This window comes from Anopheles arabiensis, chromosome 2 (genome assembly GCF_016920715.1).
Source record: "Anopheles arabiensis isolate DONGOLA chromosome 2, AaraD3, whole genome shotgun sequence".
Lineage (NCBI taxonomy): Eukaryota > Metazoa > Arthropoda > Insecta > Diptera > Culicidae > Anopheles > Anopheles arabiensis.
This window is the reverse complement of record NC_053517.1, coordinates 52431291-52452705: the sequence shown is the minus strand read 5'-3', so window position 1 is coordinate 52452705 and position 21415 is coordinate 52431291. Positions and strand designations below refer to the sequence as shown.

Below are 21415 nucleotides of genomic sequence, written 5' to 3'. Positions count from 1 at the left end.
ACGTTTAATCTGATAATGAAAGAACTTTTTCTTTCACTTGTCTGGTATGATAGTTTTTTTTAATGGCAGTTTTTAAAATAACCTTGAATTCCGTGTGCAAAATTAATGACACAGACGGCACGTCGGACAGTAATAAAAATAAACGGCCAATATCGAACATTTGAATGCTTTTGTTCGAAACTGTCGGAACATTTGTGTTTTGTTATTTGGGAATCAGTTCGAACAACTGAATATTCTGTCCGAAACGTCATGTGCAGAGCAATCCGCTGCTTGGGCCAGTTTCACCTTACCCGTGAATCAAAATGGCGGAGCTTGGAAAAAGCGAACGACGCGTCCTGCCGTGCGTGCTGCAGAAAAACAATTAGAAAAAAGTACGCGGGGATTCTGTTGGGCAAGTGTGAGCGGTAAAATATCCCGAGTACTGTACCGTGTGCGTCGGGCGATCGACGGGGGGACAGACTGGACGCGTGAAATAACGGTACCCGGTACTTTTTTTTCCTCTCTGCCGCAACTTTCTTCATTCGGCCGTTTCGTGGTTCATTCTTGTGCCTATATGTATTATTGTGACTTCCTCGATTGGTAGTGACGTTACGTACCGTGCGAATCAACCGGCTACGTTGATACGGTATGTATCGGTGTGCGTTAGCCGGAAGTGTGTGTCCGGAATTCCTCGCCGAAGAAAGTAAGCGTGGTTGGTGTTGAGATGGGGGAGAAATCGGAAGGGTACAGTGGACGCTTTCGCCACGGTCCAAATGGTTCGCATTATCATAATGAACGGTAGAGTAGGGTTAGGAGCAGAGGTGAAAGAAGACGAAGGATGGGGGACTGTCGCGTTGGAGGCTTGTTCTACCTTGTTGAATTTGGTTTTCGCGTAGCGGTGGGTGAGATGTGAGTGAGTCCGACAAAGGAATAACGTGTGAAAAGCATTAGGGCATCCGATGAAATTTCTGGTGCTTTCCACCAACCGTGTAAAATAGCATCAACCGTCCCAAACCCCGTTGCTGGTCGCCCAATAACGTTAATGTGTCTGGTATGTGTGTGTGTGTATCTGTGTGTGCGCGAATCGCGATAGCGCAATAATGGGTTTTGAAGGAAATGCTACGGATTTTCTTAGCATAATCAATTCACCGCAAATTCGCGTAGCGTGGAGACGGAGACGGAAATGTGCCAGAAGACGGGACGTGAAGAAATGTGTCCCGTGTTGCGGGGAAAGGGGCGAGCATCGAGTGCAGTCGGATACGCAAAGAGGAAAGTCGAAGGTTCTGTGTCGCGTTTCGGTTGGCTGATTCTCAACACATTGACGGCGGGATCGTCGATAGTTGTTGTTTTTTTTAGTCAGGTTCTGTGCAATTTTGTGCTCTCAGTAAGCCGCCATCGTCAGCGGCGGTAATGAGAAGACGATGGTGTGCGCTCTTCAAAAGAGAGCAGCGCGCGACATAGCAGGCAAGTGCGTGCGTACGCGTTGTTTCAAGTGTAGCTATGGCTTTTTTAGTGATCGCCCCCTTCCAATCCTGTGTAGTCGGTATGGCAATGGATATAATAGCGGAGCAGCGTGTGAAAGCGAAACAGAGTGCGAGGAAGAAAAGTCGACGGAAAAGAAAAAAAGCCACACACAAGCCAACGATCAGCGAGAAAGCAGGAAGCGAGGAAACGGATGATTAGCAGATGCGAAGACTAGACAAGGGCAGCAAAGCGAGCAGCAAAACGTAACCTTAAAAATCCCTTATCGCGCAACTGTCGGCCGGTCTTCTTCGGTTGGGTGTGTGGGGTTTGTGCAGTATACATGGGCTCTTTTTAACTTTCTTGAAACCAGAGCGAGGGCTCCAATTCGAGCACACGCTGTACCCATACACAAATACACACAGACGCGCGACAGTTATGCACGCATGAAGAGCAAGGTTCAATAATAGTGCAATGCGCTCTGGATGTGATGTGTGCGGAATATGTCGCGAGAAATTAATCGGGCGATCGGGGCAGTCCAGTGTTGGTCCAGTGCGGGCGGTGACGATACGAGCGTGCATAGGTTATGTGCTTATGGGGATGAAAACAAGAAAACAAGAAGCGAAAAAGAAGCTTGATGATAAGCGCAACCTTTTTTTTATGCAAGTTGGTTGGTGGATGTGTGCTAAAATGTGTACAATGTGTCTCGGCTAACTTGAAGATTTCGCTACAGCCCCTAGAGAACACGCAAAAGCGTATGTGTGGTTGTGTGCGGGGCAAAGAATACGAAGAATGTCATCTCGAAGACTATTCCAGTTATCACCGTTATCCGGTTTTGCCCTTTGGTGTTTCATTTTTGCACTCGCCGCGCTGGTTTGCTATGCATGTTGTGTGTGGATGTGTGCGCGCGCGTGTTTGCATGAATGTGTATGTCATTCTCGATACGCGTCCACCGGTCGCGCGATGCCTACTAGGGTTTATGGACGTGTGGGGAGCAGAGCAAAAGAAAGAAAGGCAAGAAAATGTTACCCAAAGGTACGGGTAGAAAAAGTATCCTGAGTGGAACTAAGCAGGAAAGAGGATGCGTCTTAAGGGAATGTACACGCAAAGTTTGACGGAAAAGAAATGTTATCACCACTTTCGGTCCTCGCAGATTTTGGTTAATATTCTTCACCACAGTTACATGAAAAAATATTTGCATTTTTAAGGTGATTATAAAAATGACTAATATTACGTGGGTTGGGTACACCTGAACTGGCGATTGGAAATGGCTTATATGGGGTTTGATTAACTTCAGACTTTTGGTAACGGTGTGCTGTGTGCAGCTTAATCTGTGTATTCATCAAAGATTATGATTGATTAAGGAGGAGTGGGACAATTCACGAATGCTCGTGAAAAGAAAAAAAAAAAGAAAAAATTAACTTATATCATTCCTTTTATTTCAGAAAGCAGCAGTGCTCATGAAGGACATTGAAACGGGACACGGCTGGGAATTTGTTTGGGACAGGTCCCGTTTGAGTGCACAGTAATCGGGATAAAAACGCACCCAGACGATCAACTGTTCGCTGCGTGCTGCGGGAAACAGTTATTGACGTCACTACAGTGAGTTAACTTTGGGTTGTGAAAATCAAACGTTCATCAAACTGCTGCAGCTGCTGCTGCAAAGCTTCCGATTGCTACGGAATTGCTCGAACACAGGTGTCTGCGGATGCTTTGTGCAGCATAAAAGCTTTCCTCATACACCTATGCTGGCAGAAAGAAAAAAAAAACGTCACCAATTGTCAACAAGCAGCAGCGAAAGCGAAAAGAAAAAGTAGAGAAGCAAAAAGCACGACGGACGCGTAGGAAGTGTTTGTGAGTGTGTCTCTACGTTGAGCTACCGATACGTGCGCGTGCGTGTGTATGTGTGAGGGTTTTTTGTGTGTCTCGTCTCGTTTGAGGTAACGCTTGGTTTGCTGTTGGCGCTGTGTTGAAGAAGGAATCGCCAGGAGGCGCCATTTTCGGGGTTCACTTGCAGTGTAAATTAAGTACGGCCAAAAGGAGAGCGATCAGATAGAAGGGGCGCGCTACCAAAGGGCTTATCGTTGTGGGCGGGAGTGTGTCGTTGCAAAGTGTTCGTCCCGCGTGCGTGCCTGTGCGCTAGTGAGAGTGTTGTGTGCGATTTTCACCGCACGGTGAAGAGGCCGAGTAGGAAGGTGCATTGTTTATGTTCGTGAAATCAACAGTGAAAAGGAGGGAAATTGGAGGTGGAAAGTTTGGCCCCGCTGTGTATGTGTGTGTGTTGGTTTGATTCCCTCAAAATCTTCGCGCTCTAGTGAGTGTTATTTTTTCTCTTCCTGCAAAGGTGTGTTTAGAAAGGACGCAGAACCGGAAGAGCATCCGCAATTGCAATTGCCGAAAAAATTGTGCAAAAGAGACGAGAAACCGTTAAAAAGTGAACTTGCTATATTTTCGGCGGAAAATTTGGATCCACGGTGCTCCAGTAGGATTTTAGTTGCTAAGCGCCTTTTTAAGGCGCTTCAGTGTGTTGGAGAAATTTTTACATTTTTTACGAAAAAACGGCTAAATAAACAACAACTATGACAACCAACATGTACCGTGTCGGAGGTAAGTAAGGGGTTCGATCTTTTTTTTTGCAGGAAAATCAGAAAAGGATATGGGGTACAACACCAGGGATCTCCAAACTATAATAAGTAGGGAATTTTCGGTGTAATAGTCTACTAATACCTTAGAGGTGATAGTTTTTTTTTTTTAACTATTTTTACGTACTATAAAAAAACGTAAAAACGTAAAATATCGTTTTTCAACCTAAGATTATAAATTTATTTGAATATCAGACAATTTGGCCTGAACTGAAATGTTTGAAGGCCCCTGGAGTACCCTGGAACTATGCAATACTAATTTAATTTTAGCCGCGAAGGATTTCGCTGAGGAAAATACTGTCATTTTTTAGTGCAATGTTGAAATTGTCAAACACAAAATTTCATCCAATTATTGGGCGAGATAAATATTGGTAAATTGGTTTTGTTTTGATAGGCACTGCCACTTTACATTTTCATCTTTGTTTTGTGTCGTCATATACCATACGTAGACGTACATGCATAGAAAATCCTAATGCGTTAGTCATAGTTTTCTTCTTCTTTGGCACAACAACCGCTGTTGGTCAAGGCCTGCCTGTACCCACTGGTGAGGTGAAGTGAGCTTGGCTTTCAGTGACTTATTGTTACCATAGCAGGATAGTCAGTCCTACGTATGGGGGCACGGTTTATTCGGGGCTTGAACCCATGACGGGCATGTTGTTAAGTCGTTCGAGTTTACGACTGTACCACTAGACCGGCACAGTCATAGTTTTACTCAAACGTTTTTGACGAGTGACGAATGTTTTAGTCATTGTGGCGTATGCACACCTACAATAATTATAGCTGCTCTTGCTTCGATGAATCGAATTGATAAGGAGACAATCAAAAAATTACATTTAATGTTTGCTCGTCCACAAGACGCCAATTATACGTGAAAGATTCGAGCAATATTGATTTCGCAATGAAGTACTGTAATATTTGTCTTAGGAATTAACAGCTTGCTTGACTGGCGGTCCTCGGATTTGATGGATTACATATTGAATTGAAATCATCAATGTTTGCTTTACTTTATCATAAATAATGTCATATTGTCATTGGTGACCATCCTTGGGTTCTGAACTGTTCAATTATGGCATTTTCCAATCGTGAAGCATACAACAGGATACTACTACAGGATTTATTCTACATCTTGGTGTCCGATGTATCTGTAAACTCCAAATAGGTGTTTTTTAATTTGGAAATGATTAAAAGAACATTAATCCAAACTATCAATATTTAAAAATGCCATACACAATCAACAAGAAGATTGTGGAATAAGATACGAAATGAATGTACAAAGTTGTTAAACTAGTCAAATATTAAAATAAAGATAAAGTTATTAAAAATTTCTTTTAAGTAAACAAGCTTAAACATGTGTCTTTTGAATATTTAGAAATGGGGAATGTAAAAAAAGGTTGAAAAACATCAGAATTAATTGTATTCATAAGGCTTTTATTTTACAAAACGGTGTGCCTAGGTAGTTCGATAAAGCAGATTCTTCCCAAATTCGATCGAACGCATCAATTGTCGACGTGAATTGCGTGCAGACCAAAAGAGATGGTATTAAAAATAGAACCAATCTCGTATACTCGTATGTAACTGCTGTTAAACATTCTGCGACCCCTTCTCCGATTTGTCTAAAAATTGCTTCAACGGTTTGTTGGGAATGCAGCATTTGTCATTGTGTTTTGTTTTCTTTTTTCAACAAAAAAAGCAAAAGTAATGGAAAAAACGCAGATATACAACTAACGAAAGCAGGTGCTAAAGGATTTGTTGAGATTATCTACGATTCTTAAAGCTTCATGCTATAAACAGGATATGTTATAATTATTGAAAAGAGTTTTAAATAATTTATCTCATATCGTTTACAACTTTACAAATTGAACTATGTGTTTGTTTTGTTCGTTCAAGTACTCATTAGTCATTAGTATTACAAACATAAATTGATCTTTTCGTTGGCCATCCATGTGTCGATTCTTTAATAATCTTTGTTGAGCAAAAAAAAACTGAAAGTTAATGCTGATTTAGGAAATAATTTCCTTCTGCGTTCCTTCGTATTGTATTGTCGAAAGTACACCAAATCAGAAGACAATTTTCGGTGTTATTGAAAAATAGCAAACCAAAAATGTTTTTTTTTCTAAGATTTTCAAAATATGGTAGAGGTCAGTCATGTTATATTGACTATGGATAGTTCTTCGTACCTTGCTCGTATTACAACTACACGATAAACTAACAAACTTTAACGGTAGGTCGGTTGGTATTCGATACATGCACGCTCTACCACTCACCCAGGGCAGGGAAATTGATCCACGTTGTGTTAGGGTACTCTCTTCCTTGTGCTAATGCTAAGACCTCCACCGTAAGATGGTCAGTAATGCTCGGGACTGGACAATGCTGTACACGGCAAGGGCTTCGTTTTATGCGCCGCCATAACCGCCGATGACGGAAAGAAGAATAAGCGAGGTGGCGTCCCGGCTTCATTTCGTGTTTGCCTTTCCGTCTTTACGTTTCCATTCGCTCTGCGTTTGGTTTTTGCACTTCTTTGCCTCTTTCGATTTTTTGGGACTACCGCATGTTCTTTTCCTGCGTGACTTGCTTACTGCGCTTCTCATTCGGTTCAGGGTCAACAACTTTCCAACATAGGTTTGTGATATGGATAAAATAGGGGGAGATTACGGGTGTACCACTGGGAACGGGGGGGAACAGTAAAGCGGGACAGGGGAAGAAGAAAAAAGAAAAAAAAGGAGCATGAAAGCAATGTGACGATTGGAACCGAAAGAATCTAGGTGTCGGGAAATGCTAATATACTGTGGGGATTTGGGAATGAAATATATTTTTAATGAGAATTGATATAGTGGAAGTACCGTTTTGCATGTTAAAAGCAGTTAATATGAAAGCTTACGGAAATTTATGTGATACGTAACAGTAGTATACTGCTAGACGCAGCAATTAATTGTAACTTGTATAGATGCGATCGTTAGCGTACGGTAAAAATATCGAATGGAACGTTTTATTTTGGACAGAACCAACGGCTCATTAATAAATAAACTCCCTCACTGGCCAGGGTATGCTGTGAACCATTAATGTATTATTATTTTATTTAGTTATAGTTTTTCATCAAAATATGATATTTACAACTTGTTTATAAATACAAAGCGAAACTACATGAGTACGATAACACCATATTGTTTGAACTTAACTAAATTTAAAGTGGTTCTATTTCTCCATTAGACTTCCAAAGCATAAGATTAGAATTGTTTTGTTATAATCAGTATCGACTGAAACGAACCGCAGTTTAGTGGGGCTGGCGAATCGTTCTCAGATGAGATAGATAGATAGAATGCAGCGGCGAGTGAACAGTAAGTGAACAGTAATCACTAACGTAGAGCATCAATCGACTGAGTTCATCGTCCCGCTGGACTGAGAAATGATTCGTTTTGTGTGTGTGTGTGTGTGTGTGTGTGTGTGTGTGTGTGTGTGTGTGTGTGCTTGTTTTATCATCTTCGTAACGCATCCGTGATTGAGTTCTCGAATCTCTCAACTTCTTGGCTGAACAGCAATTCGGAAGCAGTGTGAAGAACATCATTTTGGCAGCTAGTTACACGGACCTCTCAGCTATGGTTTCAGACTCCCAAGGTTTAATAGCGACGAATTAAAGTTTTTAAGAAAATACTTAATAAATATTAGCGCGGGCCAGATGCAAATTGTGGAGCATTTAACACACTTTCATAACGTTGTAGTTAGCCATCGCACGGACATGATGAATTTAAAAATAATACGGATGGGTGGCTGGTCTGGCAGCAAACAAAGTAAAACATTCACATAGCAAAGTGACCGCATATTGCAGACCCAATAGGCATCGACTGGGTGTTTGCTGGTTGCTTGTTACGCAAGCAAATTTTCTTACACGTTGCTTATCGTTTGATTATTTTTTTGTTGTTGCAAAACTTAGCTTAATTCTCCCATACTATCGTCTGTTGTGACCATCGTGTATGTATCGGCGGATTGTTGTTCTTTTCTTGGGCTTGGGCCATCAACACAATAGAGTAGGAGGAAACATAGAAAGCTGGCATACGGAGCGCAGAACATGAAAGGCAACGCAATGAAAGGCCGCAAAACAGTGTGATCGGTGTGGTTGCTTTATGCCGGTGGCCTCGTTGTGTTGCTGAGTTCGATGTTCTACTTTCCGCTTGTCGCCAGTCAGTTATGCTGGCTATGCGAAAAACGTTTGAGCTTTGCTGTGTTTTGCTTGTACAATATTTTATACCTTTTCAATCAATACAAACACACGATGCGCTATTATGACGATGCGTTTAATAATTCCAATTGTTTGACTATTGGTAGTATCACTCTGCTATTCAGCCAAACACGGCAAATGCCTAAGAATGGAAAGATAAATGTATAGATTTCCACTACAATGTGTATAGATTTAAAAAATCAAGTTGATATCAGTCATACAACTTGATTAATTTATTTGCTGTGCATGCAATACGGTGCATCTGACTTCCATTCACAGATCGTCGTATCAAAATGTTTGGTATTAAACATCGAATAGTGGTATAATATTTATGCGCCAAAGTAGAAATCAGTTTGGCGAAATAAAAAGAAAAAATATTCGAGTTGCAACTGTGATGTATAAACCAGTGCTGCAAAATGTCATGAGCATCACGTGATTTTCACCAACGAAAACAGTGAACATGGTAGCTTGATGCTCATTGCTGATACTCAATAAAAGTGCGCCTTGACATGCCGAACGCGACATGCGAATTCTTGAGTCCAACGCGGTACTCTGACTGACAAGCTTAGCTTAATGCCGGCGCAAGCATAATCATGATTTTTTCTGGCTGTGAACAATGCTGCCAACTGTTTGAGGCTCGCCTCTGATCATCACAGTACAGCTCGTGACTCTGATATGATTTTGTTTCAGCCAGAATTTGTCATGACTATGTCAGTGACATTTTGCAAAGCTGATCACAGTAAAAAAAAAGTCATGACATAGTGACTGACCAAGCGATGGTCGTAAAAATGTCATGAAGCATGTATTGGTCACATCAACCGTTTTGAGTATCACCTCTGGTTATCACAATTGAGTACGTAACGCTGATATGGATTTTGTTTCAGTCAGATTTTTTTATGACATTGACAGTGACACTTTGCAGCACTGGTATAAACTCGTCGCATGGTGCAGTCTTCAACCTATTGAGCCATAGTAAAGTTGTCAAAGTTATTGAGCCATAGTCTGTCATGGTCTCAAGCTTTATATGAACAGTCCTCCTGTAGCACGGACTGATTATCTGGTTGTGTGGTATTCAATAAGTCTCGAAAGCCTGTATTGGCCGGAATGTCCGCGTTCCAATTTGACTACACTGTACGCTAAATATTTAACATTTGCTGCTTTTTTGTTCCATTCATACTAAACTATTAATGGTCACTCATGAATTGAAAGTAATCGTTAAAACGGCAGGCATTGACATTCTTTTGAACCAATTCGGCACGCGCACTGAAAAGTTAGGAGACACCCAGCATAGCAAGAAATACAAAAAGAAATGTTCTCTTCAAATGAAATAGATTAATTTTGATATATTTATGTTGGTTATTTGTTATTTTATATTTTACAATTCACCGGACATCCGTGTGTGGCCTTCTTGTAGTGGAATTGTGTTAATTTATCTTTTCAGTAATTATGCTCGCCCTTTTACAATGTGTCAAATGAGAGTTGAAATAACTAATTTATTACACGCCATCGCTATCGCTATGTTATTTGACTTAACAATCGTGGGCGGTGCAGGTTTGTCTTAAGCCTGTGATGGATTTGATCCTCTGTAACTTATGTGTATACCCATAGCAGAATTTAGAAATGTTAAATGTGTTCTAATCATACATATATATTATACTTACTTACAGACTATGTCTACGTGGAGACATCGCCGACGACACCGTACCAGATTCGGCGTATCGATGAACTCAACAAAACACCGAGCGGCAATGTTGAAGCCAAAGTGATGTGCTTCTACAGGCGAAGGGATCTTCCGACGCCGCTTGTGCAGTTAGCCGATAAGCACCAGAGTAAGTAATAGTAGTTATGCTGTTGATAACCTTTTGGCCTGTTGCCACAGTTGGTATGATGGTTTTATGCTTTTTTGTATGTTTGTTTAGCTATTTGAGGTCTGGTTTCCGTTCCCCCAAAACGTCACTAATATTAATGATGATATTTAAAAATGTATGTTTCAAGTTGCACAATCCATAGGATGTCTCTTGTTTAATTAAATAAAGCCTTGCCATAAATGTGTGACATGTGACTGTCGCAAGACAAGTGGTTGTTTCAAGAAACAGAGCTGTATTTTAAACGGATCTATTGAAAATGTAAAAGTAAATAGACTGGGGTTCTTTTTTATCGATTCGCATTCCAGAATTGTGGTAGAATTGGGAACATTTGTAAACCAACCTCATACCAGTTTAAATGGCACCACATTATGCATAATTTAATTGTACTTTAGACTACGTGCCCTTAGCAAGGCTATCTAAGGTATGATGCGTTTAGAAAAGTACATAGAGCAAATAGTTAGATTCAAAATATGTTTCACGTTTATCGCCCTTTTCCATGGACAAAGAACGATAATGAGCAGTGCGAAACGCAGCATTTCAACTTTAATGCTGCGATATTTCTGAATCACATGTATGTTATGGCGCTATTAACCAACCACATCCATTCCATTTGCACACCATCATATTTCTACCCACATGTAGGCTGTCCGGTATATGTGTAGCCTGTCTGATCTTGATCCTTTTTTCAAGAACTGGTTCCATGAAACATATTTTGTCTATAGTAGAGTAGTTAATCTTAGGAATAGAGGATGGCACAGGTAATTATTGAACCACGTCGGCATTAGTAGTAACTGGTCACAAATGGATTTTTTAATGATGCTTGAGACATGTTCAGAATTCCTTACAATATATTCACACACATGCACGTAGTCCGGGTAGATCAAGCTTCTTAGGAGTTGGAAACTGCCACTTACTCGATTTATTTAATGACTATGTGTAATGTCGTTGCTAAATCGGGGTTGTTAAATAGACCGTGGAACACTATTCCGAACCATTCTTAAACAATGCCAAAACTACGGAATAATACTTGAAAACGTTGATGATACCTGAATTCGTATGCAGCAATGCTGAATCTGCAGCACATTTCTCGAACACACTGTTCCATCGCCAGGATATGCGATCTAATTTGTTTACACGTATAACCCATGTGTACATCAGTGTTCTCGAAATGCCTTAACGACAGTGTCCCGCGGTCTTGATATAAAGTGAGAAACCCTGTAAAATATATGAGTACACAAAGTTCAAAGTGCAGATGACTCCATGGTTTGAAAACCATGAAAGCTTGCAAAGATATAAAGTAAATGTATTAAAAAAAGCAATTAGGAGAACATTCTAGAACAATTTATTCAAAAACTGTCATACATTTAAATAGTTCAACAACAATGAATGACGAATACTCAAAAAAGGCAGCTTTTACCGAAAGTTCACACTTGAACTAGTTGTTGCCATGAGGATGCGCGTAAATGTTCGCCCGGTCACCGTTGCCGGGCTCGTTGCAGCAACTCTATGCAGATGTGAAAAGCAACGGGTTTATATGGCGTATGTACACGTGCGTATACGCCTGCTGGTATCCTGGCAAAATGTGCATTTCCTATTGCCCTAAGCACCCTACAACCTGGTGTGCGGCATTGTTGTGAGCGTTACTGCTGCTTCCGCTGGTTTGTTTTAATTAATTATTAGCCTTGTTCCATGTTTCTGTCCGTCCTGTGGATGTCCATCTTTCCAGACGACGGCTTCCTCGGCAGTGTAACATATTTCTTGCACTGCTTGCTCCCATGTACACTACCGTTCAAAATCGTATCTTTAATGAGAGGACGGGATGGCGTTCGTCGTGGTGTATGGTATACACACACATGTCCACACACACAATCACTCTCTGCATCACCTCCGTTTCTAACGATGACGGTACAAAAACTACTCGCTGTTGCGTTTAATCAGAAATGCCTTTCTCAGTGCAGACACTAGCGAGTGGTGGCCCAGGTGCATCCTATCTTGTGCATTTGCTGCGGTTGATTTCTCCCCGGGAAAAAGCATCCCCGCGTGCGTCTGTGTGTGTGTGTGCGTGCACGCACGTAAGTGCGTGAGGGTGGTAATGTATGCAACATCCCGGAATCTGCAGTGCCCACTCACTTACACACCGATTCTCCCGTCCAATTGGCCGTCTTGTTCGCACGACAAGGACTATATTTTAAGCGTAGATCTGAGGATTTTCGGGGTATCTTGTGTGCTTGTGAGCTAGGGTGCGTTGTTGAGGGGGGTGGTATGGATGCAGAAGAGGTGCTGTAGAAACCGGCAGCGTATATAATAGCTATAGTTGTAAACCCTGGATTGAATTTGCATTGAAAAGTGCGTGCCTGGTTCAGTTGCTGCTCCAGCGACGGACTTGGCGGCTATTTGCATTGGGGGCTGTTAATATGTGTATGTGGGCTCGTGGTTTTCCCTAGATTCCGGAGTCTCATTTGGTGGGGATTGCCGAATGCACCAATACAGCTACACAGGTGAATTTCGAACACTAGACCGTGCGGGCTATCGCGAGTTGTCCCCACAGATTCGTAAAGAAAGCTTCGCAAATGCAACCATGTAGAAGAAGGAGAAAGTAAGGCGAATTGAGGCGATAGGATAGAAGGCGGGCGACGAGTTATATTATACGAGATTTAGTGCAAATATGTGTTTCAAATATTACTTCCTGTACAGCCACCACCGTTCGGGGTTCGTCTCGCGTAGCTCTGGGCGCAGTTTTCGTCGCTGGGCTTCAGTGTACGGTTGTCAAAGGCAGCCAACTAGTCGTCAGCCCTTTTGTGTGTCGCCTTAACGGCTTCGATAACCGCAAACGGTCGAAAATTCTCGTTAACTCTCGTCCCCCGGTCCAGGCATTACGTGGCGTGGCATCCCAACGCCCTTTGATCGATCGCGTCCCCGCTGCTGGATTGCAATTTCGCGTTCACGAGCTAGTCTCGTCGGTCGTTCTACCGTTGGCAGTATTCGTACAGGAGTTAAACGCTTTACACTGAGTTGAAAAGTCTTTGGAATCATAATAAGAAACAACACAAAATGTTTGAATGTTTCTTTAAATCAAAAGAAGATCGTAGCAATGTACAGATAATCAATCATATGCGACTACCAAAATATTCAAAAATATGAATTGATCAATTCTTTTCATATGATCATTTAGCCACATTGCAAACATTGCCACTCAGTCATCATGTTTCGTTTGCAAGACATCAAATGTTGGGTGTTGTTGTCACATAGCGCAACGAGGTATCCAACGACCAGTACTATACTGGAATGCTTAAGGTACACGAAGCGCAAACCGAGTAGATTCCTAAATGACGAGGGAAAAAGATATAAAAAAGCGCAGAAGAAGATTTGCGTCCTTTTTCAAACCATCCTCGCGGAATCAAGACAAACTTTTGGGCAAACAGTAAATACATCTTTTCGGGGAAAAAATATTTTGCCTTGGTTATTTTCCACGTTCCTCAACAGGTGTAAATCCATTGTTTTGGTTTGAATGTTGTATTTAAGTTCTGTAACGGTAGAGGAATTCAAATTCCTTAATCTAGAAGATATATTAAATGTGAATTGACATTTAAGGCAACCATTTCTGAACGTGGGATAATATTTATTTACATTATTAAATGTTGTACTTCTAACATATGCTCGGTACATCATCCATATTTATTTTACTTCGCTCAGTTGTTTTAACTAAAAGACGTAGACATTTGACGAAAACGTCAAATTGCTATGACTACTGATACGTCAATGTATTAACATATGCATTCACACATGTATTGTGTGTGTCGGTAAGATTTGTAATAAAAAAACAAATATATCCTCTGTATTGTGAGGTTTTTCATTGTATCATCGGAACTTTCCAATCCTTTACAGGAAGCACAAAAACACTAGCGAATTTGTTCTCTCTATTTGGAGGAAAGGATGTAACAAATTGAACTGTTATTTTCTCTCTTGCTCCACCTGCACAGTCGTACAATGCATCTGTCGGTTAGTGAGTTTGCTTTAGTTTGGTTAATTTTGCTGCTGGAACACTCGAGAAGTTAAAATATCCTTGCTTTTGCGTTAGCCTTTACCGCCCCGTTCATGCAAACGTTGCGCGATTTTTATGGTGCTTGAATTGCATCCGGCCGGTAGGTGATGTGCGCCGAACTTTCCCCACCCAGGCCCGTTGGTACTGCTACTGTGTCCGTACATATGTGCGCCAAGTGATGGAACCTCTTTCTCCGAGTTTTCCCGGGGCTCGCGTTCATAGTCATCGTCATCGTCACAACGGGGCCTGCCGGCCTGTGGTGGCTATAGCGATACACCTCGTGCTACTAGGGCCATAAGGATGGGATCCTCAACAACCTTTTCGGAGAGGCACACCAGCCACCGGGCTGAACCGGGCTGCTGCTGCTCGCTGCACACGTATGCAAGAGCGTTCTCGCGGCAGTCATATATGCATCATCCTCACATTCTTCTCGTCCTTTACTGCAACTCCCGCGCTGCACCAGACTCATGCGAACTGTGTGTGTGTGTGTACATATAATTCGGAAGTTTTCCACACAAAATATGTTTATATAAAAGCGCAATCTTCCGCCGCCCGTCTGGCTCTGCTTGCGTTGGGTTTGGACGGGTGGAGGTTTGGTGAAACTAACTAAACTTTCCTCGATGGTGGTGGGTGTTTGGACCCGTCGTGTGGCGCATCAAGGTTTGGGATTGAGGGAGCGCTCGGATAGAACACTCGTTCCACTGAACCATGGTGTTGCGGGTGCATCATCACCCAGGCTTGCATCGCAAATGCACCAGTGTGCAATAAAGATACGCACGTGTACATATATATATATAGAAAATCGCTAAAAGTATGAGGATGCTGCTGGGATGCTGCTGCGTTGAGTGAGATGCGATGCACATAAACTCTGGTCTCACATGGTCTCTCTGGTCTGGACGCACACATCGGTTTGGTGCTGCCGCCACCGTACCGACTAGAGCAGGTGGAAGAAGCCACACTGTTTCAGCTCCCGTTAGCGGAAGCCTGCCTGGGTTTGATTTTGAATTGATTTCGCGGAAGGTGCAGTCATTGATGATGGTGTTGGTCTGACATAGAGAAAGTCGAAATTTGCGGAGCTTTGCTGGTGGTGCGTCTCAAAATTCAGAGAGCAAGCTGTCTGTACCGAGCTGCTCGAACATTATTGAAAGGTGGAGAGACTAGTTGCGATACGTTGACTCAGGGAGAAGATTAAATCCCATTGTGCGTATGATACGAAAGCCCGCGCTCGTATACGTATACCTGTAACCAAGGGCACAAGCTTCCCGTTAAAGTCCAACATTCGTGGCCACATGCACACACCTGTACATGATAGTAGGTGCATCGTTCCCATGTGTGGTGCTACACGACGAGCTTTTCTTTTGAAGCGAATAATCGCTACTGCGGCAGAGTGTGTACAGGCGGATATTGGAGGTGCATTTATTTCCCCATTCCTATTCCACGAGTTGGCAGAGATAATGTTCTAGGAGCGATAGCAATAGTGGTCCAACCGCATGTACCTGCGGAAAATGTCCCCTCCGTTGCATTGGGGCAATCTTGTACACGTACAGACACGCACAGGAAGGTCCTCTGATCAGATGAGCGAATTTCGGTTAGTTTCGTTATGCTCATACGTCCCTTGCCGCTTAGTGTGGTGGTAGTGTTGGTAGAAACTATTATTCTAGCCGGTGAGCGTTGAGATTATTGATTTTCCGGCTATGGGAGGTAGGAAAGCAAGACCAGTAGTACATAGCGAATGTACGAAAGGGTCTAAACTACAGCAACACAAATTCCGGTTACGGCACTGGAGTTTGGTCGTGCTAAAGTGTGGGCATTATTTTAACCTCTAATGTGCAATGCGGGTAGCTCATCTATGGGTAGTTTTCAAAGATTATTTATGACAGGCAACCTTCAACGCGCTAAACCCTAATGAAATGATTTTTTTTAAAATAATGATATCGTGGAATGATTTTAAATATGAACCAGAAAAGAACACGAGAAAAGCAAGTTTTTGATTTAAAAGATTGGAAAACTTGTTCAAATTTGTGTTACAAATTATGATTGCGTAATTTATTGTCCAAAAAAACTCTCCATAAGAAAACAACTGAAAATTATTTGAATGTAATTTTAAGAAGTTGATATTTTTCTGATTTAAGTTTAGTTGAATCATAAGTGTTATTGTAATTCTTAATATTATAATTGAAGCTTATTTCATGTATTAGACAATTTACCACAAATAATAAATTATACATTTACATTTAAATTTTCATTTGTTTGTAGAATAAAATTGAAGAACTACTAGCGCCAGCTAAAGCACCTGAATTGTAGACAAAAAGATGAAACGGAGTATAGTTCAGTAAAAGCTTAAGTTATTCAAACTCTACTTGCATCGATTAACTAAACTCCTACAGTTAATTTAACGCTGCTGCCACAATGAAGCAAAATGCCAAAAGTTAAATAGAAAAGAAGTTAGCTACCGTTTGAAACTTTTGAGAAAGCGCTGCGACATGAAAATGGTTGACTGACTGATAGCTTCCCACAGATAAGCTAAACACACTACAAGAAGCAAACGCTAGCACTGACAGTATGCACGTTCCTTTAACAACCACAGGCACATCAACATATTCGTAAAACGAGCGACGGAACGAACGAACGAATCCTTAATCATGGCGTTGTTTCATGTTTTACTTTGCCTCCCTTCTCTTTCCAGTGGCCACATCCGAGGACTCCCCGGCGGCGATGAAGTTAAAGAAGATGTGGCTCAAGACACCCGTCAGCGAGGAGCAGGCTGCTCAAGCGGTGCTAGATCCTGCCCTAGGTTAGTGTTCCCGTTTTTGTGTTGTTTTTTTCATGCTACTTTTTATTTTCCTTTTCTACCCTCGCTTTCGTTAGAGTTGCCACCAAAGTATGGCATGCTAAATTTTCAATTTCAAATTTTAAACGTGGAATAGAATGAGCTCTGAATCCCCCGCGATGCAGCAGCCAGCCACTTGGCCGTTTGAGTCCTCATTTCGAGTTTCAAGATCATGTCTTGATGTTCAAGACGAAAAGAAAACTGTGGAGGATGAGTCGAGCCACACGGAAAGCGCGATAACGTCTTCTTTGTTTGTGTGTGTGTGTGCGAGCTTGGTGCTTTTGCTGGAGGATATTGAAAGTTTTAAGACGCTTCGAAACTCCTTATCGCTGGTATCGCCAGCGCTTGGTGGCAGATAGTCTCGTTATTTTAAGGCTACTTTCGTTAACCAAGCACCGATGACGAAAACGGGTGAACCCTCGACCCTGATGATGATGATCAGCAGCCTTTAGTTAGGTCCACCCAAATCGAGTGCGGAACAGGAAAGTTTTTATTTGATTGAAACCTTTCCAAGCTCGTTCCGTGCGCCATCGCCACCCGCTCGTCCCTCAGCTCCAAATTGTTCCAGAGCCGAGAAGATAATTGCAGTTAGAAAGGCTATAGTCGCGGAACGAGTTTTTGTGTGCTGTGCTCTGTACATCGAATCTTCTTTACGCGCGAGTTCCGCTGTGAAGATGCCACTACAGCAATAATTTGCCATCTTCTCGGGAGTATCCGCCGGGTCCATCACATACCAGCAGTAGCGTTTTCCTCCGACTCTACGATAGTGTTCGCTACACACATTTTCTTTCCCCGTGCTTCTTTTTCATCGGCTGGAATGTATTCTGGGGGTTCAGTTTGGGCGTGGTTGGAATGTTCATTTATGTGTGTGAGTGACTGCGTGTATGTGTGTGGTTACTCCTTTTTCTGGCCAAGTTAATTTGCATGCAAGAACCGTTGAAATTCATCGCGAGTTAGTAATTAGGGAATTATCGTGCTTTGCGTTTTTTGGTAATATGTTTAAATGATAAAGCAATGATTATCATGATCAGTTGTATTCGAAGGATGTTGCTATCTGTTTACATGCGACGGCTTATTTATTTCGCTTAACTATTTTTTTTATAAATCATACTCAGTGCATCTGGGTGAGTGTTTTGTTTCGTTTGTTTGTTTGAATTTTAACAAACTTTCAATGGTCTGGGCGGCGGTGAAAAAATGTGTTAAATGTGTTCAACGAATTGTGTCGTTGTTGTTGTTCAGTCCACTGCACATATTATGCTTCATCATATACTTTTTTCACTATCCTACGCTTTATAATCTAGGCATAAGATAAACAAGTGCATAAAATGCGGGCATATGAATGTTTTCTAAAATTTAAACGTTTCAATATTAAAATGAGCATGCGTTTTGAAACCCGCATCTGATTGGAAGATATTAACCAGCAGGATGGTTGGTACAGCATAGGCAGGCAGCCGACAGATGACCAATGTGCTGATAGCATCCTTCCAGTTGCATTCTCAAGAACCGGAAATTGTGATGCGTTTCCGATGAGCGTCGATGGCAGCGTGTGGGGTTGTATGTATATAATCAATCTGCGGTGACGAAATCCCCGTTTGAAATAGAGGTGAGGCTTTCATTCCTTTCACGGGAGATTCAAAATTAAAGATACACACATGCGCACCCAAGCCACCTGCGGTGGGTGATTGCAGGTTGGTTAGCGCATGAAAGCAGCTTCCCTTTGTCTGGCTTCTTTTCCACCTTTGGTACACTCGCATCATGGGATCGCAGGGCTGGGTTTGCAGAGGGATAGTGACGGTGTGTAGTTTATTTGCATTTACGTTGGCAACAGGATAACAGGTCGAGAAGAAATGTGGAAACAGTAGAAAGTGGTAACAGTGGAGACCGTGGAGCTGCAAAGAAGAATGAAATGTTGTGGCTATGGGAAAAGGTAAATGTCGCCATGTGTCGTCAATGACGTTGCCAAACTAATCGCCAATCTCGCTGGATGGCGATGCTCCCTTTCTCTCTGTTGGTCTTTTGTTGTACCGTTTTCTTTTTACATTTACGTTTGGCAAGTATGCTTCCTAAGATGCGACGATCTCAATACGAGGTTGACGACCAATAGGTTTGCTACGAATGGAATTTTTCAGAAAGCGCAGCGAGTTGAGCGATTTTCTCAATTATTCCTGCTCTAGACGTTTTTTCACGTCTCTTACATTCGTGTTGTTGTCATTGTTGACGTAAACCCTGTTTCGGCTTACAATCACCAAACATGGTTCACAATCTTGTTAAGGGCCCAAGTGAAACGCTATGGTTGACGCCAGGTTACTGCTGTTGAACGTTTCCTATGATTTTGGAAAGCAAGCAGCAACTGCAGCACAAATACCAATCGACGAACGTCACCACCATCGTCATCATCATCATCATCATCATCAACAACATCATGAATGCCCAAAAGCACGACGATGGTGGTTCCGAGTCCTTCCTTTAGGCGCTCACAATCGTGACACCTACATTGATAAGTTTCAAGAACAAAGGCCATAGAAATAAACCGTGAACAGGGATGGAAAGGTGGTTAACTTGTTCCAATGACAAAATGGTGTCGTATGAAAATGTTGACACTATGTTGTCACGTTTCAACGATTTCATGTGATATCTCAATCACAATATGTTGTGACTTGAGTGAATCATTTGACCAGAGCATATGAACGTGTTTATAGTAATGCATGCACGAATTGAGCTTTTCGTTTACGTCAAGTTTGAAGGTTTTTGTTCGTGAAAGAGTATTTTGCTCTTCTTCGCTTACTAGTTACGTTCATACGTTAACTATTTGTATTTTCTTATTAAGGACTATTCATATTAATCTTCATTGAAATCATAATAATTGATTCACAAATTAAGTCAACTATTACAAATTGAGTCAAATATCACGCACTATGCAATTGTGATATCAAGTAAGAACTAAGCATCCTTCTGTGATATTAACGCCTTGGTCTATGAACGACAACATTTGTTCAAGAGCAATATATTGAGGTGTTTCTATTTATTTACAAAAAATAAACTGTGTACGTGTTTGCTCCTAAAGATGACATAAAACTAAATCGAAAATATTTCTGCAATAAACATTTAACAAATCGACAGAAATCTCTTGCAACAAACATGGCCCAGCTACATGAGTTTGACAGTTGATAAGATTTGGAAATAAATAATTGTCAAATGCCCAGACCAAACAAGAAAAAAAAAGCCGACAGCACATTTCGTAGTTCTGTTGCATACTACACCTGTTTTCGATCTGTTCCTTTTTCCACTGTTAGTGTTCCCGAAACTTGTCAATCCATTCTAAAGTTTGTCGCGCGCGTAGTGTTATATATATACACAGGATAACGCACCGATCGCGCCTCAACACACAAACACTAACTCAGGCACAAGTATTATACATACACCGGCCGCGGCATCGATTCGCATTGTCGGTTGATGGCTTGGTGGTACAAACGTTGACCCCATCCTTCGTTTCCGTTTTAACCCTTCCAAAACGACCTCAAACCCCATCCCCCCATCTGTGCACCATGTCCTTCTACAGTATCGCGTCTGAGTGTGCAAGTATGTGTGTGTGTATGTGTCTGTTTAGTGTGTCCCGGACGAGAAGAAACCCATAGTCGAAGGACGCCTATGGCCTGGCCATGGACAAGGAAGAGGAAATGCGACGAAATATATATCGCCACCGATGGCTTTTCCTGGTCGGTGGACTTCCACTCCATCTTCCTGTTGCAGGTTTAGGTCCCCAGGACCTATGGTCTGTTTTAGGTGGATCTTTCGGTGTGCCCTTCTCTTTTGCACGCTGTGTGGCTTCCTTCTTTGGCGCGATCGACTCGACGCCATCATATGATGGTTTGCGTTTCCTCACCGGGGACGGCGATTGTGTCCTCTCGCAGCTCACATACAGCTCACAAGCACACGCACGCAGATTCACACATACAAGTACAAGTAAAGTGCAATACAGCAAACCGGTACGGTTGCAACAACATTTCGGGGTATTCGTGTCGTTGCCATGTTGTGTGTTGTGTCGGATTTGCTCAGCCGACTACGTCGGTTCTTATTTTGCATCTTCCGAGGGCGAGGGTGGGGGGGGGATATTTTCCTATCAACCAACCACCCGCCAACCACATCATCATCATCATCATCATCAGCTAGTGTTTTCTTATGGGTCAAATTTCTTTCTCCTCGTCCTGTCGGTGTAGCATCGAATACAAATTTTACCAATTTCCCTGTCCATGACCCGGTGTGTGACCACCGTGTAAAAGTGTATGGGTTAGTTGGGGGTGCAGTTCCGTTTTTTCAAGACCGCTCGCACATTTCCCACTTCTTTTGAGCGTACGACAAGGGGAGTTGGGCGTTCTTTCA

At 42.1% G+C, this 21415-nt stretch overlaps 1 protein-coding gene across 10 annotated transcripts in view; it reads left to right on the top strand.

Annotated features, from left to right (window-relative positions):
• Positions 1 to 272: 272 nt before the first annotated feature.
• Positions 273 to 21415, top strand: part of LOC120908518 (metastasis-associated protein MTA1) — a 32895-nt gene continuing 11752 nt past the window's right edge. Inside the window, exons 1-5 of one of the 10 annotated variants that reach the window (XM_040319597.1) lie at positions 293 to 478; positions 2886 to 3042; positions 3795 to 4047; positions 9963 to 10124; positions 16892 to 16999. In XM_040319597.1, the coding sequence (XP_040175531.1) occupies positions 4020 to 4047; positions 9963 to 10124; positions 16892 to 16999 (298 nt within the window). In that variant the 5' untranslated portion in view covers positions 293 to 478; positions 2886 to 3042; positions 3795 to 4019. The other 9 variants (XM_040319596.1, XM_040319589.1, XM_040319591.1 and 6 more) reach the window with 9 other exon arrangements.